At 57.6% G+C, this 20,517-nt stretch overlaps 2 protein-coding genes and 1 long non-coding RNA gene across 3 annotated transcripts in view; 2 read left to right on the top strand and 1 right to left on the bottom strand.

Annotated features, from left to right (window-relative positions):
• Positions 1–20,517, top strand: part of APH1A (aph-1 homolog A, gamma-secretase subunit) — a 42,448-nt gene that overhangs the window by 1,905 nt on the left and 20,026 nt on the right. The window lies entirely within an intron of this gene.
• LOC135318134 (uncharacterized) lies at positions 11,270–12,904 on the top strand. The gene is made up of 2 exons (XR_010376537.1): positions 11,270–12,532; positions 12,666–12,904. It is a non-coding gene; the product is annotated as an uncharacterized LOC135318134 (long non-coding RNA).
• On the bottom strand, positions 16,517–17,344 carry LOC135317962 (uncharacterized). Its single transcript, XM_064474699.1, has 2 exons — positions 16,998–17,344; positions 16,517–16,911 (listed from the first exon to the last, which is right to left on the bottom strand). The coding sequence occupies exons 1-2, from the start codon at positions 17,257–17,259 to the stop codon at positions 16,517–16,519; spliced, it is 657 nt and encodes a 218-aa protein (XP_064330769.1). The 5' UTR covers positions 17,260–17,344.

Raw genomic sequence — 20,517 nt, 5'->3', positions numbered from 1 at the left:
GCCCTGTTTTGGAGCCTCTTGACTTCCCTGGCATATAAAATACTTGTATTTTTCGAGGTTGGGAGCCTGGGTAACCCTGCAGGTGGGGGTGAGGGGTGGCGGGACTGGCTGGTGGTGACACTGCTGCTCTCTGCACGTGGCCATGCGTGGGTTCGGGTTGTGTCCCCGGCACGCTGGGGAACTTCTGCCTGGGGTTTCGAGGGCGAGCTCAAGGGAGCTTGAAGCTCTGCGAACCTGGGGGCCGTGCGGACGTGACCACCACGAACTCTGCCTTTTGGGTTGACTCAACCTCTTGACTTACGGGTGCTCCAAGACCACGTGGCTGCTCCTGGATCGGGTTTGCTGCCCCTCCTTCCCCATAACTCCTCCAAAGAAAAGCAGCGTAGGCACACAGACTCTGTGTACCTTTTAGGGGGGGATTCAATTTTTTTTTCCTCCCAGCTGAGCCAAGAGGAACCTTATAACCTCAGATTTCCGACCCAAAAAACCCCATTTGTGGTATGGCTGGTTCTGCATGGGGAGCTGGCGCTGGCTGCATTGGTTGGAGGGACACTTTTTTGGTTGAGCTTCTCATTGCACCGCAGATGTTGCTGGTGTTTCTAGAAATGAAATAGCGTTAAGAACAATTCTGGAAAAAACCCAAGTAGAAAACTTCTGCCTGCTTTTCCTAGCGAGCTGTTAGCTTATCGCCTCAGGTTTAAGGATCCTTTTGATGGGACAAGCACTGTACAAGTTTTCTTGCATTTGTTATTCCTGTTCTGCTGGTGTTTACTGATTATTTACCAAGCAACTGCAAATGAAACCGCATCGCCGGCCACCGCAGACCTCGCGGCGGATGGCTGCTGGCATGGAGGGGTTTGTCCCAGAGCAGCCCCGTTTAGCGCGGTGGCTTGGGAGGGGGGGATGTGGCAAAATCTGCATCTGGTCCCCGAGGTGCTGAGGTTGTCCTGGAGAAAATGGGGTGGGAGTTTGGGGCGGGAGGGACAGGTTAGGCCAGGTTGGGGGTGGATGGGGCTGGCATTTCTCGTGCTTTCCTGGAGGGCGTTGGTGGCTTCACACTAGAGACTGACCGCTGATTGTTAGTAATTTTATTGGCAGGAGTTCATATTTACAACAGAATAATAGGAAATAGGAAAGAACCTAGTCATTACAAAGCTCTTCAGTGTCTGTGCAACTTCTGTGGCTTGGGACGGCATCATCCATCTATTGAAAACTATGTCCATGATGTCACAACTGCACTAAAAATGGAGGTGACCACTTTGTTTAGAGGATGTGATTTCCAACGCGGTGACAATATTCTTTTCTTCATCGAAGCCATCGCGTCTGAAACAAGGGGAAAAGGTGAGGAAGTGGTTGCCATGTCCTCCTATTGTGTTTCAAGCCACGCCTGTGGTGGGACGGGGATTTTGTGTGCACCTGGGACGTCACTGAGCTTCAGCCTCTGGGAAAAGGGGGGTTGGGTGGTTGAGCAGCGGAGGTGCCTGGGGCTGGGACCCGGTTTGGGCCAGGGGTGCCAGACGGGTGTTCGCACCGCTGAAGCTCCCAGCGGAGGCTGTATGCAAGGAGGTTGCTTGGGTGCTTTGGAGGAGCACCCTAAAATGCCTCTTCAGGTCATTGGTAGCAATTAAAGCTGCTTTGGTGGTCCCTAGCATTGCAGCTGGATGCCTGAGAGGTTTAATTGGTTTTAAATTATTTTGAAAAGTTGCTGCAAAGCGCTGCTTGCTGTTGCTCTAGAAGGAATTGAGTTTTGCTGGCTTAAAGGCATGCTTTAAGCGAGTGCTTAAATCCTATGAGGCTTTAGTACCTTCTGAGGAGGAGCAATGGGAGTCATAGCAGGAAACCCAGGAGGCTGAGGAGGATGATGAGGGGGAGGTGGCACTGGAGAGGCGACCCCACGGACTCCAGAAGCACCTGGCAAGTCAATGGAAAGAAATCAGTCAAAAATTGCTTGTTTTAATGTGCTAAAAGCCATGTCTAGCTCCTCTGCCTTCCTGTCTATCCCTGGTGATTGCTCCTCTGGGGAGAAATGGCATCGTTGCCCTGGAGCATCCTGATCTGTCACTGAGCCCATGGAAGGTGTCTCTGAAATGCCTGTACACCAACGCACGCAGCGTGGGGAAGAAACAGGAGGAACCGGAGATCTGTGTGCGGTGGCAGGGCCGCGATCTCTGCTGCTACAGAGACGTGGTGGGACCCCTCGCATGGCTGGAATGCTGTCGCGGACGGCTACGTCCTTTTTAGGACAGACCAGCCAACGCAGGGAGGTGGGGGAGTTGCTCTTCCTGCGAGGGAGCAACTGGAATGCGCCGAGCTCTGCCGAGGGGTGGAGGAAGCGTGAGTCGAGCTTATGGGTAAAAGTGAAGGGGCAGGAAATATGGGTGACACGGTTGTGGGCGTTTGCTACAGGCCGCCTGATGAGGAAGGGGAAGTTGACGAGGCCTTCTACAGACAGCTGGAAGTAGCCTCGCAGTCGCAGACCCTGCTTGTCATGGGGGACTTAACCACGCTGAGATGTGCTGGGAAAGCAACCTGGTGAGGCACGTGCAGTCCAGGAGGCTCCCGCAGAGCATCGAGGATGACCCCGACACAGGTGTTGGAGGAGCCAACGAGGCAAGATGTGCTGCTGCACCTTGTCCTGACAAACAGAGAAGGTCTGGCTGAGGCTGTGAGGGTTGGGGGCAGCCTTGGCTGCAGTGACCGGGAGCTGGTGGAGTTGAGGATCCTGCGTGGTAGAGGCAGGGCAACAAGTAGGATTGCAGCCCTGGCCTTCAGGAGAGCTGGCTTTGGCCTCTTCAAAGACCTGCTTCAGGAATACCATGGGTCAGGGCTCTGGAAGGTTGGAGGGTCCAAGAGAGCCCTCCATTATTCCAGTACCCCTTCCTCCAAGCTCAAGATCAGTGCATCCCTGTGAGGAAGAAGTCCGGCAAAGTCCAGGACACCCATGTGGCTGAGCAAAGAGCTTCTAGAAGTCAAATGGAAGAAGGAGGTTTCACTTATGTGGAAAAAGGGAGTGCCCTCTTGGGAGGAGTATAGGAATGTTGTCAGGGTATGCAGAGATGAGGAGGAAGGCCAAGCCCTGCTTGGAACTCAATCTGGCAAGGGATGTCAAGGATAACATGGGCTTCTTGCAATCCATCAGTAGTAACAGAAAGACTCTGGAGCCTGTGGGCCTGCTGCTGACTGAGGTGGGTGCCCTGGTGGTGCAGAGAAGGTGGAGTTACTGGATGCCGCCTTTGCTTCAGTCTTTACTGCTAAGGCTGGCCCTCAGGCATCCCGGCCACCAAAGAGGGGGAATCTGGAGAAAGGAAGACTTCCCTTTGACTGAGGAGGATTGGGTTAGAGATCATTTAGGCAAACTGGATCCTCCCAAACCCATGGGCCCTGATGGGATGCCCCATGAGTGCTGGCAGATGCTGTTGCTAAGCCACTCTCTATCATCTTTCAAAGGTCATGGAGGACAGGAGAGGTGCTCAAGGACTGGAGGGCAGCCAGTGTTGCTCCAGCCTTCAAAAGGGGCAAGACGGAGGACCTGGGGAACTCTAGGCCAGTCAGCCTCACCTCCAGCCCTGGAAAGGTGATGGAGCAGTTCATCCTGGAGGTCATCTCCGGGCATGTAGAGGGCAAGAAGGTTATCAGAAATAGCCAATGTGGTGGGGAGACCATGCTTGACCAACCTGACAGCCTTCTCTGATGGCATGGCTGGCTGGGTAGATGGAGGGAGAGCAGTGGATAGTGTTGACCTTGACTTCATCAAGACTTTTGACACTGTCTCCCATAACCTCCTCATAGGTAAGCTTCGGAGGTGTGGGTTGGATGAGTGGACAGTGAGGTGGACAGGGAACTGGCTGAAGGGCAGAGCTCAGAGGGTCGTGATCAAGGGGGCAGAGTCTGGTGGGAGGCCCATCACTAGTGGTGTTCCCCAGGGGTCTGTGCTGGGGCCAGCCCTGTTCAACATATTCCTCAATGACCTGGGTGAAGGGACAGTGTCCCCTCAGCAAGTTCATTGATGAAACAGAGCTGGGAGGGGCGGCTGATGCACCAGAGGCTGTGCTGGCACCCAGCAAGGGCTGGGCGGGCTGGGGAGCTGGGCCCGGGGGAGCCTCACGGGATTCAGCCAGAGCCAGTGCAGGGCCCTGCCCCTGGGGAGGAACAGCCCCCCGCACCAGCACAGGCTGGGGGGGACCTGCTGGGGAGTGGCTCTGCTGAGAGGGTCCTGGGGGTGCTGGGGGGCAGCGAGGGGACCCTGAGCCAGCACCGGGCCCCTGGGGCCAAGGGGGTCAGCGGTGTCCTGGGGTGCATGGAAAGGAGAGGCTGTGGGGTCCCTTCCCTGGAGACATTCACCCCCCGCCTGGACGCGGCCCTGTGCCCCTGCTCTGGGGGTGCCTGCTCCAGCAGGGGTGGGACGGGGTGAGCTCCAGAGGGCCCTTCCAGCCCCACCACTCTGGGATTCCTGGATTACTGACATATGGGGGGCGGCATCCTCCTCGGCAAATCCCTTCCCCAAAGCCCTGATGATGCTTGGATAGATGTGTAGGGAAAGGAACAACCTGGGATGTCACAACATAGGATTAACCTGTAAGGTATCCAGAGGGATCCCTCACTGGGACTGGTTTGATATTCTTTTATTAGAAAAACTGGGAATTTCCCCTTCTCTGATCTTCCTCTGGGCAAACTGGCAAAATAAGTCCACAGCAAACTAATCACAGCTACTGCACGGATGGTCTTTGCCCAAATTTCAGTTGTTCAGTGATTTTAAAATCAACATTTTAAATCCATTTATTTCTTTTTTACGACAAGGTTTTGGCAAGGAAGGCTCTGTTTTTTTGAGGGGAAATACAAAGAGAAAGTCCAACTGACCTCATATGTATCCATGGTGGGTATTAACGTGGCGTTCTCAGAGTAATATTCTACTGTTGCATATAAGTAATCACCTGGAATGAAAGCATTGCCCTGATGAGTCTGTATTAATGTTTAGTATAACCAGGCAGGCCTCCTACCCGCTCAGGGCATTATAATAACAACACCAGTAACACCGAGCCTCAATTCCATAGGTTGGAAACTTAATTTTCGAGGCTGCCTGGGCTGGGGGCTGAGTTTGCTCGTGAGCAGCGACGGCAGCGTGCCGGGGGGCCAGGAGTCTGTTATTGCTGCAGAAATCAAAGCTAATCCCTCTGCCCAGGAGCGGCTGCCAGCGTTATCTCTGCTCTTAGTCCATCTCAGTAACCACTTTGGCTCAGCAAGATGTGATTTCAGATGGCAACAAGAACCCCTGGGGGCAGAACAGCTCCAGGAAAGAGTCTTTTAACTACTTTTAATCTTGCTTCATGTTTTGCACTAAAGCGTCACTTGATTTACGGTGGTCAGACCCACTCTGTGTTAGGGCTTGTATTTCCTACATGTTATTCATATTTGTATCAGAGGTTCCTGATGTTTTCAGCGGAGAGGGTCTCCAGAGGCTCCCTGTAAAGCCAGCAGAGATACTGGGTACCACTTTCTCTCCATTGGCACTGAAGGGGGTCGGGGGCACCTGTGCTCTGTGCACATCATCCAGCCTCCCACCCTTATAATGTGACATTATTGCATGTCTTTTCCCCTCTAAATAGTCAATTTAATTCAAATTAATCGGAATAACTCAAACCGCAGCGGCTTTGCTCATGTGCCCTGCCTCAGCACCCGCGGTGGCTGTAACCAGCCACTCGAATTCCCACACAGCCACGATTCAGCAAACCCTCTTCATCCAATTAAGCAACATATCCCCAGACCTCAGGTCCATTTTCCTATGGGTATTTCTGCACAGCCCCAACGTCCTGAGGACCTCGGGGATGTGGCAGCGCCTTCGTTTCCTTCATGCTGTGCGTGGCAGCCTTGAGCTTTTACCTTAAATTAAAGATTGCGGGCGCTGAGGTCTGTGCTGGTGGCAGCGCAGGGAGGTGGGGTGGGCTCGGTGTCCCTTGGGGGTTATTTGTAATTGCAGAGGACTCGATCCAGTGGCTTCTCAGTGCCTCTGCGTTGGTTTTTATGGGCAAAGCCTGATCTCCCTGCCTGCCGGAGGCTGGATGGAGACCTCCCAGCATCCTTTCCAACCCTGGTAATTCTGACTTGCTCATGCAGCTTGCAGAAAATGATCCAAAAAAAGCAAGAATTTCTCACCAAAACGAGAAGCGTAGTCATATAAAAACTCTGGTATCTCCTCTTCTCCTCCTATCTCAGCATTCCCTAAAAACAAACAAAAAATGAACGGTTCATCCTCTGGCACCGTAAGCAGAGACTCACGTCGAGCTGGCTGGATGTGGTTTCACACGCCTAGTTTCATTGATTTATTGGCGCTTTGTGCAAAACCTATTCCCTGGTGGGAGCGATGGCGTCGCGACCCGGCCCGTGACTGAATCAGAGACTTCACAACAAAAGCTCTTGTGCTGCAGACTGGCCCAGAGCTTGGCCCAGGTGCGTTTCTTCCTTTATTTTGGGCGCGGATGTGCCGGGAAGGTGAGATGCAGTAATGGGGTTGCAGCCCTCCAGCCCCATTCCTGCATCCCGTGCCCCAGATTTATTTTGGGGTGGAACTCGGAGCTCTGCTTTGTGTGTTTTGAGCTGCTCCTCAGCCACCGGCCCAGCTGCTTTATTCCTCATGTGCCTTTTGCTGTGAAATTGCTGAAGCTCAGAAAGGAGACTTGCATTTCCGTAGGGTTGGGTTGCTATAAATAGATTTCTGAATCTTACAATGTTGTCAAAGTCATATCAAGTCACTCATTTCCCTTTTCCAAATACAGGCTTAAATGTGTTTTTTTTGTGGCGGGTCTTACAAAGCCGACGAATTGGGAATATTAATATTTAAATACTTGCTAATTCATACAATAATATGTTTTAATTCTCATATATACTCATATATAAAGATAACATTAATTGTAATGTTAATATTTTAAATTATGCTATTAATAACTTTAATGATGCCATTAGTCGTGCCTGGGGCCAGCGTAGCTCCGGGTACCCCTCTCTAAAACCTTCCACTGTTTCCTAACGTGGCGCTGGCGACGGGCTGAGCGGGAAGCCCGGATCCAAAACCTCTCATCATTGGGAAGTTATCTGAAAGCAGTGACCCAGCCCGAGGGTTTCTGCGCAGGCATCAAAGCCCTGGCGAAGGAGTCGGGTCTGCGGGTCCTGGCCCATCGCTCAGCCTCGCTGCGTAAAACGCCTCGACCCATCCTATCCCCATCGCGAGCTTTTGGGGAAACTCGGGCCGAGATCGGGAGCTGCGTGGCTTAGCGTACGCCCCGACACCCCATGTGCCTTCCCACACTGGCCCTTCGAAAATACTCTGTCCTTTTTGGCTCCGCCGCTGTAAAATCCAGCTCTCGGGGCACATTATCCCACGCACAAAGCTTTCTGAGAAAGTTATTCCAAGTTGGCTGTTGTATTTACACTGGAGCCATGCTAAGAATAATAGAGGACTTGTATTGCCACAAAGAGCTTCCATCTGGAAATCCACCCTCCGCAGCCGCTTTTAACCCTTGCGTGATGTTTCGCGGTTGGTTTCCTTCCTCTGGTGCGGTGGAGGAGGAGGAAGGCTCTTTGCAGCTGGAAGGCACGGCAGAGCCGCGGGCAGGGAGCAGTTTCCCCTTACCCGCCGCTCGGCCGGTGCTGCCCACTATCTCACGTTCCCAGAAACGTTACATCATTGCACGTGTGTTCATCCCTGATTAGCTTCAAGTTCCTGCCTCGGGCTGCCGCTCGTCCCTCCCAGGCGCTGCCAGTGCCGTGGCTCTCCTCCCTCGATTGCCCCGACTTCTGTCTCCCCGCATCTCCTAAGTGCCCACCTAATACTTCAGGAAATCCTGTTTGGGTTTGGGGTTTCCCCCTCTTGCCTGTATCTGTCTCTCTTAATAGCTCCCAGCTGTATATTGCAAATTAGTTTGAATGCAATAAGGAAAACATGAATTATCAGACTCCGTTCTCCAAGCGCACGCTATATTCTGCAAACACAGATTGTATTCTCCAAGCAGAAGCTTTACTGCAACTTTTAGTAATTGCATCATGTTTCCCCGTTGGTTTTTTTTTGCTGCTGACCCCCCATCTCCAAGCAAACACCCCAAGACCCTTCAGCCTCCAAGACCCCACCCCAAGTGCCGTGCAGCATCCCAGCAGCGTAGAAATAATTTGAGCCCAGCACTTACCGGCATTCAACTGCAAGCGAGAAAACCAGCAAAATATACTTACCCAGTAAAAAATTCAGAACCAAGAGCGCGGCAATTAAAAAGTTCATCATCCTACGTTTCGCTGTCGTCCACCGGTGTGACTTGGTGCTGCTGCTCGGGAATTTCTCGAGACGTCCCAGCAGAGGCAGGAAATGACTCTTGTGAGGGCTGGACCAAGCAGCCTCCACGCTCAGAGAAAAGATAAGATTTTCTGCAGTTTGCCACGCTGCGCGATGTCAGGCTGGGCTGGAGGTTGTCCTGCGCGGGCCAGGAGACGTGCGGTGCCCGTGACACCGCTCCTGCGATGGAAGGGTTGCCCTTTGCAAAGACTTTTCCGATGGCTGAGTTGCAAATCTTGGGAAGTTATTCCCCAGGGAGGGTTAGCGCCGCTGGATGAGCTTGCAACAGAGGGAGGATGGTTTTGATTATGTTATAAAGGAGTGTAACAGGAGTTATTAATAGCAAATCCTTCTTGTACAGGAGGCAGCGATTAGAGGCAAAGGCAAAAACTACGACTGTGAGCCAGATTCAGTTCCCGACTTCCCTTAAAATCTTGGGGGATTTTTTTTCTTGGCTTCATTTCACCTTCCCACGCCTCAGTTTCTCCATCAGTAAGAAGAAAAGTGGACGCTTGCAGGCTTATTTGGTGTTGTAGCGGATCGAAATACCCCAGGCTGGGATGCTCTCAGAGCCCCATTCGGTGTTTATGGTTGGCTCCCGTTACTGCATCTGCCAGCTGTGGTGCCTTGCTACGTATTGACATCAGCTGCTTGTTCTCCCCTCATCCCTAAAACAAAAACATAGTAGGAAAACATTTATTGGAAGAGAAGTAGGGAGGAAAAACCAAAATCTGGCTCTTCTGGTTTGTGGGGAAAAGCTGATAACAGTGCAGAAGGCCGCCTCCAAGGAGGTGACATGATGCTGGTGGAAACTGGTGTTAACTGGGCTGTGAAGCAAAAGGGGAATAGAGGAGCAGGAGACAAATTACGTGTGACCGACCTGGTGTAAAATCGGTTCCTGAGCAGCCGATGGTGGAGGCTGCTCGCCACCGCGGGGTTGCTGACGGGGGTTGCTGCTGAGGTTGCCGCGACTTTATTGCTTATGCAGCGATAAAAATCAGTTTTTGTGGGGAAAAACACACATTCACCTGAGGTGGTTTCCTCTCGACTGGTCTCTTGAGCATGATGGTGTGTTTTGGGGGCTCTTGGATGTGGTGCGGGAGGTGGATGCCAGCAAACCGAAGGAGCAAGAGAAGCCTTAGGAAGTGAGGGAGGGGCTGTATTTTGAGATACGATGAGAAGAAATTCACGGCTTGGAGGATTCCCAGGGAAAGAGAGCCCTCCCCGGCCAGGAGGGTGGTTGAACATGGGACAGCCCTGGGAGGAGGTGCAGAGCGTGCTCTCCCCTTGTCTTTATGACCATCCCTCAGGTGGGCTCGACGCACCTTCTCCCCGTCTTCCTTCAAACTCTTTTCCCAGCCCTAAAGGTCAGATTTTCTCCAGCAAAATGCCTGGAGGTCGATGCTCCCCCACCACAGACCCCATGGCCGCGTCTGCCCCCCTCCCTCGGGGGGTGCCTGCCCCCGCGGGATGTGAGCTTGGGAGTTTCCTCTTCGCAGATGAGAAAAGGGAAGCGAATTTTTCAGCGGGGTGAGGGAGTTTAATGGCAAACAGCTGTGCTGAGCCGAGCCCAAGGCAGGGCAGGAGCTGCAGGCGGCAAGGGAAAACCATCGGCTGTGGTCGGATGGGTGCCGGCATCCACGGGGCAACCAGCCGGGGAGAGCAGCGGCACTCAATATTTTTCTCATCCTTGTGCTATCAATTTTAAGCCAAGGATCCCCACTGATTTTAAGCCAAGGATCCCCACTGATTTTAAGCCAAGGATCCCCACTGATTTTAAGCCAAGGATCCCCACGGATTTTAAGCCAAGGATCCCCACTGATTTTAAGCCAAGGATCCTCACTGATTTTAAGCCAAGGATCCCCACTGATTTTAAGCCAAGGATCCCCACGGATTTTAAGCCAAGGATCCCCACGGATTTTAAGCCAAGGATCCCCACTGATTTTAAGCCAAGGATCCCCACTGATTTTAAGCCAAGGATCCCCACGGATTTTAAGCCAAGGATCCCCACTGATTTTAAGCCAAGGATCCTCACTGATTTTAAGCCAAGGATCCCCACTGATTTTAAGCCAAGGATCCCCACGGATTTTAAGCCAAGGATCCCCACTGATTTTAAGCCAAGGATCCCCACGGATTTTAAGCCAAGGATCCCCACTGATTTTAAGCCAAGGATCCCCACTGATTTTAAGCCAAGGATCCCCACTGATTTTAAGCCAAGGATCCCCACGGATTTTAAGCCAAGGATCCCCACTGATTTTAAGCCAAGGATCCTCACTGATTTTAAGCCAAGGATCCCTACAGATTTTAAGCCAAGGATCCCCACTGATTTTAAGCCAAGGATCCTCACTGATTTTAAGCCAAGGATCCCCACTGATTTTAAGCCAAGGATCCCTACAGATTTTAAGCCAAGGATCCCCACTGATTTTAAGCCAAGGATCCCTACGGATTTTAAGCCAAGGATCCCCACTGATTTTAAGCCAAGGATCCCTACGGATTTTAAGCCAAGGATCCCCACTGATTTTAAGCCAAGGATCCTCACTGATTTTAAGCCAAGGTTTGCAACTGATTTTAAGCCAAGGATTCATATCGATTTTAAGCCAAGGATTTCCAAAGGCAGATTTTTTTTTCTACTAAGAGGGGACCCAACTGAAGAACTTTTCAAGTGCATCCCAAAAACAGTTTGCAGCCTCCCGAGGCTGTACGTGCTTTGCCAAAGGGGCTTTTCCCAGCTGTAGGGAGATGCTTGGCAAAAGGTTAAGCGCAGAGGAACGCTGAGCAGCCAAGCAGGCAGGAAGCGAATATCTACAAATCTTCCCTTCAACCCACAAGAATAACATCAAAACTCAAAATCTCAACCCAAGCAGAAATCTGACCTCATTGGGATGAATCGCACCGGGGCTGGCGCCGCTGGCTCAGCCGGGGGGCGCTTGGGTAGCCTGGGGAGATGTCGAGCCATGAAAGAGTTAAAATATTGTGGGGTTAAAGCAGTGGGGAGGGAAGGGGCAAGGAAGGCTTATGGTGATAGGGGTGTCTTTTATTAGATGAGCAGATGGTGTTGGACAGGCAGACTTCTTGGCATGCAAACTTGGCGTCTGAATTCAAAGGGATTCGCTGGCTTGGGGCTGAGAACGACTCCTCGTGGTTGGATGTGCTGGTGTAAAACTTGAAAAAAATGAGGGAAAAAAAATGTGTGGTACCTGCAGCGTGGAGATGCCACTGAGGGAGCTGGATAAAACGCACTATGAGGTGATACAAGGGGGCAAACAAATCCTTTGCGCTGAACTATGGTGTACTTTCACGGCTCCAAAGAGACTGATGTCCAGCCTGAGCATCTTTGTGGTGTGAGGGACGGTCTGTGGGTGCTGGGGACCGCTGGGGAAATGCAGCCACAGATTTTAAACTGTATTTCCGGCCAGAAAAAAAAAAAATGCTCTATTTTAGTTCTTTTTTCTTTTTACTTTGAGTTTTGTTCTTACTCACTTTTCGTGTCTCGCAACACAGCACAAAAACATCGCCCAAAGCGCGGCCAAAGAAAGCATCCAAACCGACGTCTTCTCCGTCACCAATCCCACGCTCCTTTCCCAAACCTAATTCCTATTTTGCACAATCTCTGCCCTTTTATGCCCTTTTATTTTTATCGCTAAAGTTTACGTGCCGAAATCAAACTGGAAAAGGTCCCGCAGCGAAGGAGCAGCGTGGGAAAACTCAGCGTGCGAGAAAAAAAAACAACTGGCTTTTCCAGAAAGGGCCGGCAAAGGTGGCCCCTGCTTCTCCCAGCGCCGAGGGTGCCGCGTCCCGGGGATGCTCTGAGCATCCCGGCGCGGTGAAGCCTGGCCCGCTGCGAGCGCGGTTTGGACCACGGCTGTGGCTTTTACGCTGAGGAAGAAGGTGTGAAAGAGATCACCGCCGTCCCCGGCTCTCAGATGCATCGCGTCATTTCCCGGCTTTAATAAGCGGAAGCAAAACTTGCAGGGAAATTTTAAAAAATGCAGCTGGTAACTAAGACTCTTCCCTTAACAATGCCTCGTACCCGAGCAGCTGACATTAGCGGGATTCCTGCGGAAGTTGCTGGAGGGGACATAGTTTGGTGTTTTTGGTGCAGGAGACAAGAAGGTGGATGAAGGAAACCCAAAAAATCCTTTCCCCCGTGGCGCCGGCTGCCGTGGGGTTTCCGCCGCGGGGTTTCCACCTCTCCCCGAGGTGCTGCGTGCCGGCCGAGAGGTAGGTGGGACGAGCTGCCCTTCCCGCGGGAGCCCTTGGAGGGAATGGAGGGGCTTTTCTAGTGGACGAGCTGTTCTCGCTGTCCGAGGGGGTTTTCAACTCTAAATAAAACTTCCTGTCCTTCTGTAAACAGCAGCTGCTTGGGCTGGCTGCTGCTGACCGGGGTGTGCCGTTCTGCCCGAGGGAGCGGGAAATAACAACGGGATACTTCAGGTGCTTTGAAGTAAAGAAAAAGAATGCACTTTTAAAGACTAATACCAGCAAAATAAAAACAAAAACAAGAAAGTAAAAGAAAAACTGAAATAAAAAATTAAAAATAAAAAATTTTTTAAAAATAGGAAAAAAGAGAAAATAAAATAAAAGGAAAGGAAAGGAAAAGGAAAGAAAAAAGAAAAGAAAAAAGAAAAGAAAAGAAAAGAAAAGAAAAGAAAAGAAAAGAAAAGAAAAGAAAAGAAAAGAAAAGAAAAGAAAAGAAAAGGAAAAGAAAGAGAAAAGAAAAGAAAGAGAAAAGCTAAAAGCGAAGACATCTGATCCTGATTTTCTGAGCTGGTGCCCGCGGTGCAGCGGGGCAGCAGCTCGCTCTTCCTCTGGGCATCATCCCCGCGTGTGGCTCCTGGGGTCTCTCGACAGGGATGAGGCAGGGGAATGTCCCACCCCGCACTGTCCCACCGCCGGTTTTAGGCGGGTGGGAGCTGCGAGTGGGCCCTGCCGTCTCCGGCCAGGGATGCTGCGGGGGGTGATGCTAGCTGCCCTGTCTCGGAGTCGCAGCTCTGAGATGCCTCCTTTCCAATCATTGCTTTTAATTTTTCCTTAATTAGACCCAGATCGGCTGCATGAACCCCCAGGCTGTGCTCAGCCGTGTTTGAGGACTCGGAGCAATGGGGGGTGCTTCCCCTCCCCTCCAGCCGCAGCACCAACAGAACAGGGGGTATTAATTGCACCCAAGCACCCACAGGCAGCGTTGCGGCCGCAGCCCCTGCGATGCCGCTGCTCCCGGCCTCTGGCCGCTCCCCGGGGCTCCCCGAGCAGCTGGACAGTCGGCAGCACCCGCGGAGCAGGGACAGGAGCTGCTCATCGCGCGTCCTGCGGTTGCTCTTGAGTGTGTTTCAGTGCCCCGCGAGCAAAGCAAGGAGAGGGGGGGCTGTGACGTGGCTTTGCTGAATTCGGTGCCCCAAGGAGATGCATTTTCCCTCCGTAACGGCGACTGCCGGCGGCGGCTACACGGCTACCGCAGGCATAATCTGATATAAAGCCAGGCCTCGGCTGCTTCCTCGGGCGTCCGGAATTTTATTGCTTTGACGCCCTCTCTCCTTGCGTTCGAGCAGCCCGTCCCTCCCCCTGGCGCTTACAGCCTTCCTCCCGGTCCTCGCCCTCCTCGCCCGAGCCGAGGCAAGCGGAGCAGCCCAGCAGGGCAAAAGCAAAGGTTCCTTCCCGCCCAGCCCCACGGCCCTGGAAGGGGGAAGCGGCATCGCGGGGCTGCCGGAGGCGCTGCGGCCACCCAAAGCGGGCGCGGGGTGCGGCGGGGGGGGCCGTGCCGTGGCGGCACCGGGCGGCGGTGACACCGCGCCGGCCCGGCCCGGGCCAGCCCGCGGCGAGCGCTTGGCAGCTCCCCGGGGCTCGTGCACTTCTTCCGGAGCGCCGGTGTGCTTGTGAGCTGGAAAACCTCTGAAACCAGCTTCCGGGCGGTCGGCGGGTGACACGGCCTGCGAGCAGCCGCGCCAGGCGCTCCGGGGGGCCGGGACGAAGCCGAGCAGCTGTGCTGCAAAGCCTCCCCCAGAGGCGAGAAAACCCCTGCAGGGCATCTTCCCGGGGCCGGTGCGCGGGTCCCACGGGAAAAGAGGGCGCCCGAGAAACCCGCCGGGCTTTTGCAGAGCTCCCGCAAGTTTGCCGCCGGCCGCGGGGGCATGTCGGCAAGTTCTCGGTGGGGGTTTGCGAGCTGCGGGCGCCGGGGGGCCGTGCCCGGCCAGCCCCGTCCTGCAGCTCTCGCCGTTGTTTTTCCCTTTGCTCTGGGTTTTTCCCTCCTTTGCGGACGGCGGGGTGGGCAGAGCGGGGCGGGGGGGGGTCACCTCGCCGGCGTGGATCCGCCTGCCAGAGGAAGCGGGGACTGGGGCTGCTGAAGCTCCTTTTGCCCTCGGGGAGGTGTGGAGCGAAGGAAAAGCAGAGCCTGGGGGGTTTTGGTCGGCCCCGGGCGAGAGGGGGCGGGTGACGCTGGGGACCGGCGCCAGCCCTGGCAAAACGCGGGCCCCCGACCGGGAAAGTGAAAGGTTTTGCGGCCGACCCAGCCTTGCGCCCAATTCTGAGGCTCTTTGAAGCAGCCGGGCCGCCCCTGAGCTGCTCCTGCCGTGCGAAGGGCTGGGCTTGAGGCCGGGGAGCTGCGTCGCTCCCCCAGAGAGGGCTTTGGGGGGCCAGCCAAGGCCCGGGCGCTCCCCGCTCGTGCTGCCGGCAGCCGGACCCGAGCGCGAGCCGCCACCTGGGCGAGATTTACCCTTGGCGCTGGGGTGGCGTGAGCAGCGGGCGGCGCTTTGGGGATGCTCCGGGCGGGAGCCCAGCGAGGCCGCGGCGGCGGCCTTGGCACCACCACCAGCAGCCAGAGTGAATCTTCTCAGCGGGCTGCTGGGTCTCTCTTCCCCGCCGTGAGCCTCGGGCGGAGCTCCCGAATCTGCGGGGCGCGGGGGGTTGAGCCGAGCAGCGTTACGGCGCGCTAAAGAAATGAACGTCTGTCGTGCCGGGGCTTGAGGAAGCGGTTTTACCTCCCGGCTGGGTCTGCCGGGTGGGCGTGGGGGCGGCTGGGGGAGGCGAGGGGAGAGCCGGGGCGAAGCGGCTGCGAGGGGGGCGCGGAGCGGGGGTCGCCTCTGGCCAGGCGCCGTCTGCAGAGCAGGAGGGTCAGCTGGAGCAGGAGCAGGAGGGAGACGCAGGACAGCCCCAGCGCCAGCGGCCAGGAGGGGCATCCTTCTGTGGGGGGGGAAAGGAGAGTTAGTAGAGGGGGGCCAGTGGGGGTTTGGCCACTCTGGAGAGCTGAGCATCCCCTGAAACGGGGGTGTCAGGGCTGAGCATCCCGTGAAACGGGGGTCAGGGCTGAGCATCCCCTGAAACGGGGGTCAGGGCTGAGCATCCCGTGAAACGGGGGTGTCAGGGCTGAGCATCCCCTGAAACGGGGGACAGGGCTGAGCATCCCCTGAAACGGGGGTGTCAGGGCTCAGCATCCCCTGAAATGGGGGTGTCAGGGCTGAGCATCACCTGAAATGGGGGGTCAGGGCTGAGCATCCCCTGAAACGGTGGTCAGGGCTGAGCATCCCCTGAAATGGGGGTTTCAGGGCTGAGCATCCCCTGAAACGGGGGTGTCAGGGCTGAGCATCCCGTGAAACGGGGGTGTCAGGGCTGAGCATCCCGTGAAACGGGGGTCAGGGCTGAGCATCCCCTGAAACGGGGGTCAGGGCTGAGCATCCCCTGAAACGGGGGTGTCAGGGCTCAGCATCCCCTGAAATGGGGGTCAGGGCTGAGCATCCCCTGAAATGGGGGTGTCAGGGCTGAGCATCCCCTGAAACGGGGGTGTCAGGGCTGAGCATCCCCTGAAACGGGGGACAGGGCTGAGCATCCCCTGAAACGGGGCTGTCAGGGCTGAGCATCCCCTGAAATGGGGGTGTCAGGGCTGAGCATCACCTGAAATGGGGGGTCAGGGCTGAGCATCCCCTGAAACGGGGGTCAGGGCTGAGCATCCCCTGAAATGGGGGTGGGGGCTGAGCAACCCCTGAAATGGGGGTGTCAGGGCTGAGCATCCCCTGAAACGGGGGTCAGGGCTGAGCACCCACTGAAATGGGGGTCAGGGCCGAGCGTCCCTGCAATCAGGGGGTCCGGGCTGTGCAAGGGGGGACGTGCAGGTTTGAAGCCTTTCAGCACAGGGGGATCCCAGAGGGGAGAATGTGGCGGGTGCGAGGGATTTCCTGAGTGCGTCTGAAGGAGGAAGAATCGGGCTGTCGGGATTTGCTAACCGGGGCAAGGCGGGGGGAACTGGGATGCAGGGGGTGGATCGAGGCCGGGATCTGCAGTGGGGGTGGACGTGGACTGACCTCCCTCCCTGGTAGCTTTGCTGATGGCGACGCTGAGGGTCCTGTTCGTGCCTCTCTCCAGGGCCGTGCACGTCGCAGCCCCGTCCCAGAGCTCGGCAGAGACCCAGGTGATGCTCCAGGCGCTGAGGACGCCGCGCTCGTCCGTGGCCATCCCCGTCAGCGGCGTCTCCTCCCCGCCGGGCTGCCAGCGCACGCTGTCCCAGCCCGCAGGGGGGTCGTGGAGGCGGCAGAGCAGGGGGATGCTGCTCAGGGGCTGCGCGGGCTCCTCTGCGTCAGTGGGCACCAGGATGGAGAGCTGGGGCTGGGTGGCATCTAAAGAGGGAAAAGTGGGTGCCGCGGGGTGGCACAAACCTCCCTGGGGATGTCCCCAGCTGCCACGCGACCTGCCGGGCACTCACCGGTGACAATGAGCCTGGTCCCGTCCCCAAATGAGGGGTAGATGTCGGAGGAGCTGCAGTAATAAACCCCGGAGTCCTCCCTCTGCACAGAGCCGATGGTGAGGGCAAAATCCCGAGCTGTTGTGCTCCTCCCCGAGTATTTTCCTTGTGGAGGGGAGTTACTGCGGCTGCGGTAAATCCAGGACAAGCTGCCGTCCGCCCTCTCCTTGTACCAGTTCACGTAGCTGCTGGGGTCCGTCGTGCGACAGCTCAGCCCCACCATCTCTCCCGGGCGCGCCCAGAGCTGCCCCGGGCTCTGCAGGACCCAGCTCCCCTGTGCCGAGGCACCTCCTGCACAGGGGGAGCAGCTTTGGGTTAGATTTTCTGCACTTCAGGCTTTGCAATGCATTGCATTAAAAATGCTTTGGGGCAAAACCCCCCCAGGCGAGCAAATCCCTCCCGGGTTGGGGTGCTTTGGGAGCAAGCACGTACCTGGCAGGAGGAGCAGGAGGGTCCCCAGGAGCGCGTAGGACATGCTGGCCAGAATCCTCCTGCCGGGGAGATTTTCTCTCCCTCCCAGGCTGGGGGGCTGGGGGTCTCTGACGGACAAGCCCCCCGCGAGGGTTGGCAGCTGCACGCCCCGGGGATGCTGAGAGGAGGCACCCCAGGACGTGGCCCTGCCCCAGACGGGACGGGGGGGTCCCCCACGTGTCGGCCCCACCCCAGCGTGGGGCCTTCCAGCCTCGGCAGCCTCTGTGGGTGACTGGAATCGGGCGGCTTTGCCACCCGTCCCCCGCCAGCGCGTCCCCTCTGGGCTGGCTTTAGTGGCGGCTGCTGCCAGGGTGGGGCCGGGGGTGCCGGGCACCAGCGCATCCTCCAGCCGGGGGGTTTCCTGCTGGTTGGGGGGCCCGGAGCAACAGGAGAGGGGGAATCTGGGGAGCGAGCAGGGGAGGGAATGCGGGGAGGGACCCGTGCGCCCTGGTCTCGCTTGCAAAATGGCATTGGAATTCCCACTCCGTGGGGCGACGCGGGTTGTCGTCCCCCTGCCCGTCTCTCCAGGGAGCCCTGGGCTTCGTCGCGCCCTGGTTTTCTGCTCTGCCAGGCAAACGTTTTGCCCAGGCTTGGGCTTGGGCTTGGCTTTGCCCAAGGTGCCGCGCGGGAGGCGCGGGGAATCGCCCCTGGAGCAGGGCAGCCCCCTCCGGCAGGCGTAGAGCTAACTCACTGAAGGTCTATCCCATATTCTTCTGCCTCTCTGCAGCAGCCGGAGGCTTTGCTCGCGCCGGAGGTGGCTGCGGTCAGCCTCGCTGCTCTATTTCGTCACTCGGATGGCGCTTATTGACACCAAACCCCTTCCCCCCACCAGCAGCGGGGCTCTGAGGTGTTGTTCGGCACCAGTTTGGCCGAGGGCCGGGTGTGCTGAACCGCAGCAGGAAAGGCGGTAGCAGGGCTGGGGGCTGGGAATGGCTTTGCTGTTTTTAGTCCCTTTGAAGGGTGTTTTGGGGTGCTGGGGGCTGCTGGGAGGTAGCGGGGCAGGGTCTCCATCACATGCTCTCAGGAACAGCGGAAAAACCAGTGGAAGCGGTGGGATTTCTGTGCTTGCAGCGTGTTTGGGACCCAGGCAGGGTTGGCAGGGCGCGCCCAGCCCCAGTGCGCTCACGGCCGGGGCCGTCTCCGTCCCCCAACGTCCCCAGATGGCTTAAACCCCACCGAGTTTCCCCACCCCGAGCCTGGTGCCAGGCGGCTCCTGGCTCGGGACCTGCAGCATCTCGCCCAGGGTTTGCATCCAGAGAAGATCTTCCCTCCGTTTTGGAGGGGGCTCAGCGTCCCTTTGGCTGCGAGCGTCGCCCGGGCGGGCTGGTTCCCCTGCGGTGCGCCAGGGACCCCCAGGTTCTGTCCAGAGGCTTTGAAACGAGGGGGTGAAGGCGGCCGGTGGCATCCCAGCCCCGGCACCCGCCGCCTGCCAGGGGTGCTGCGGTGTGCGGCACGTGGCCGAGGGGCCGCTGCGTCCCCGGTGACGAAGGCAGGACGGGGTGGGGGGTGTCGCTGCTCAGGTCACCCATGGTTTTGGCAGCAGCGGCAGCGCTGCAGAAGGGCTCAGCCCCAGGGAGGAACCGGCCCCTGCGTCGCAGCGCCGGCCACCGATGGGAGCCGGGGGCTCGCTGGCCCCCGCGGGGCTGCTCTGGCTCTGCCTGGGTGGGTGGGAGGGCCAGGGCTGGGGGAGGGTGGCCAGGCCCTGCTTCGGGGAGATTTCTGGGCTTTTTGGAGCAAGTGGCTGCCGGGGGGGCGAGGTGGCGGGGGTTGCAGTGGGCTTGGTTGGAGCCTGGGAGGGGAATGAGCCCCTGGCTGGTCCCCACAGCCCCGGCAGCGCTGCTGAGGCTGCACCAGCCCCAGCCCGTCGTGGCCGTGGAGGTCGGGGGGACGGTGGAGATCCGCTGCGAGGCCAGCGAGGACATGAAGAGCAAAGCCAAAGTGTGGTGGTACCATCGCGGTGGCAGGGCTGGGCCCAGCCTGGTCCTGGATTGCCAGAGTGGGACGAAGGGGAGGTTCTCCTGTGAGTACGGAGGGTACAGTGTCACCCTGCGCATCACCGGAGCCTGTCCCCAGGACACCGGCCTCTACCTGTGCGTCTACAGCCGTTCATGGCAGCTGCAATTTGGCAACGGCACCGCGCTGCTGGTGGGAGGTAGGATGGTGACTGTGCCGGGGGGTGGGATCCCCACGACCCCCATGTCACCCCCATGTCCCTCATCCCCTGCTCTCACGCGCTGTCCTGCCCAGCACCCTCCGTCCCCCTCCAGCACCCGCCGTCCCCGTCCATCCCCCGCTGTGTCCCTCTCCGTCCCCTCCATCCCTCCTCATCCCCCTCCATCTTCCCCTTCCTCCTCCTTCCCCCCAGCCCTCCGCATCGCCCTCCACCCCTCCCATGGCTTCCAGCCCAGCTCCCTCCCGCCCAGCGCGGGTGCGTGCCCACCTCCCACCCCACTGCAGCCCCCTCTCCTTGTTGCAGACAGCTGGAGCAAGGGGAGCTGGGTGCGGGTGCTGGCGCTCCGCGGGGCCCCCCCGGGCCCCCCCAGCCTGGTCTGTGCCGTGGGTGCCTCCGCCGGCCCCGTCCTCGTCTCCTGGCGGGGGGCGGCCTGGGGGATGCTGGGGCTGGGGGGCGGCGAGGGGCCGCTCCTCAGCCCCATGGGCACGGCCGGGGGGGCCGGGGGGCTCTGTGAGGTGCGCTTCAATGCCTCGGGGCGCCCCGTGCGCAGGAGCGTGGAGCTACACGAGGCCACGGGTGAGTATGGGGGGAACCGGCCCCCCACCCCGAAGCTGGCTCGGCCCTGGGGGAACTGAGGCAAGTGGGGATGGCTCGGCCGCGGGGCAGGGGCAGTTTGGGGGGCCGGTGGGGGTGTCGGGGGGGATGATGGGGAGACGGTGGGACGAGCCAGCCCCTCTCGCCCAGGCTGCTCCTTCCTGAGCCCCAGCGCCTGGGGCCCGGCCGGGGTCGGGGCGCTGCTGCTGCTCAGCCTCGGCCTCAGCACCTGCTGCCTCCGCC

Source organism: Phalacrocorax carbo, chromosome 28 (genome assembly GCF_963921805.1).
Source record: "Phalacrocorax carbo chromosome 28, bPhaCar2.1, whole genome shotgun sequence".
Classification (NCBI taxonomy): domain Eukaryota; kingdom Metazoa; phylum Chordata; class Aves; order Suliformes; family Phalacrocoracidae; genus Phalacrocorax; species Phalacrocorax carbo.
Note: the sequence above shows the minus strand (reverse complement) of the source record. Positions and strands in the feature narration are given on the sequence as shown.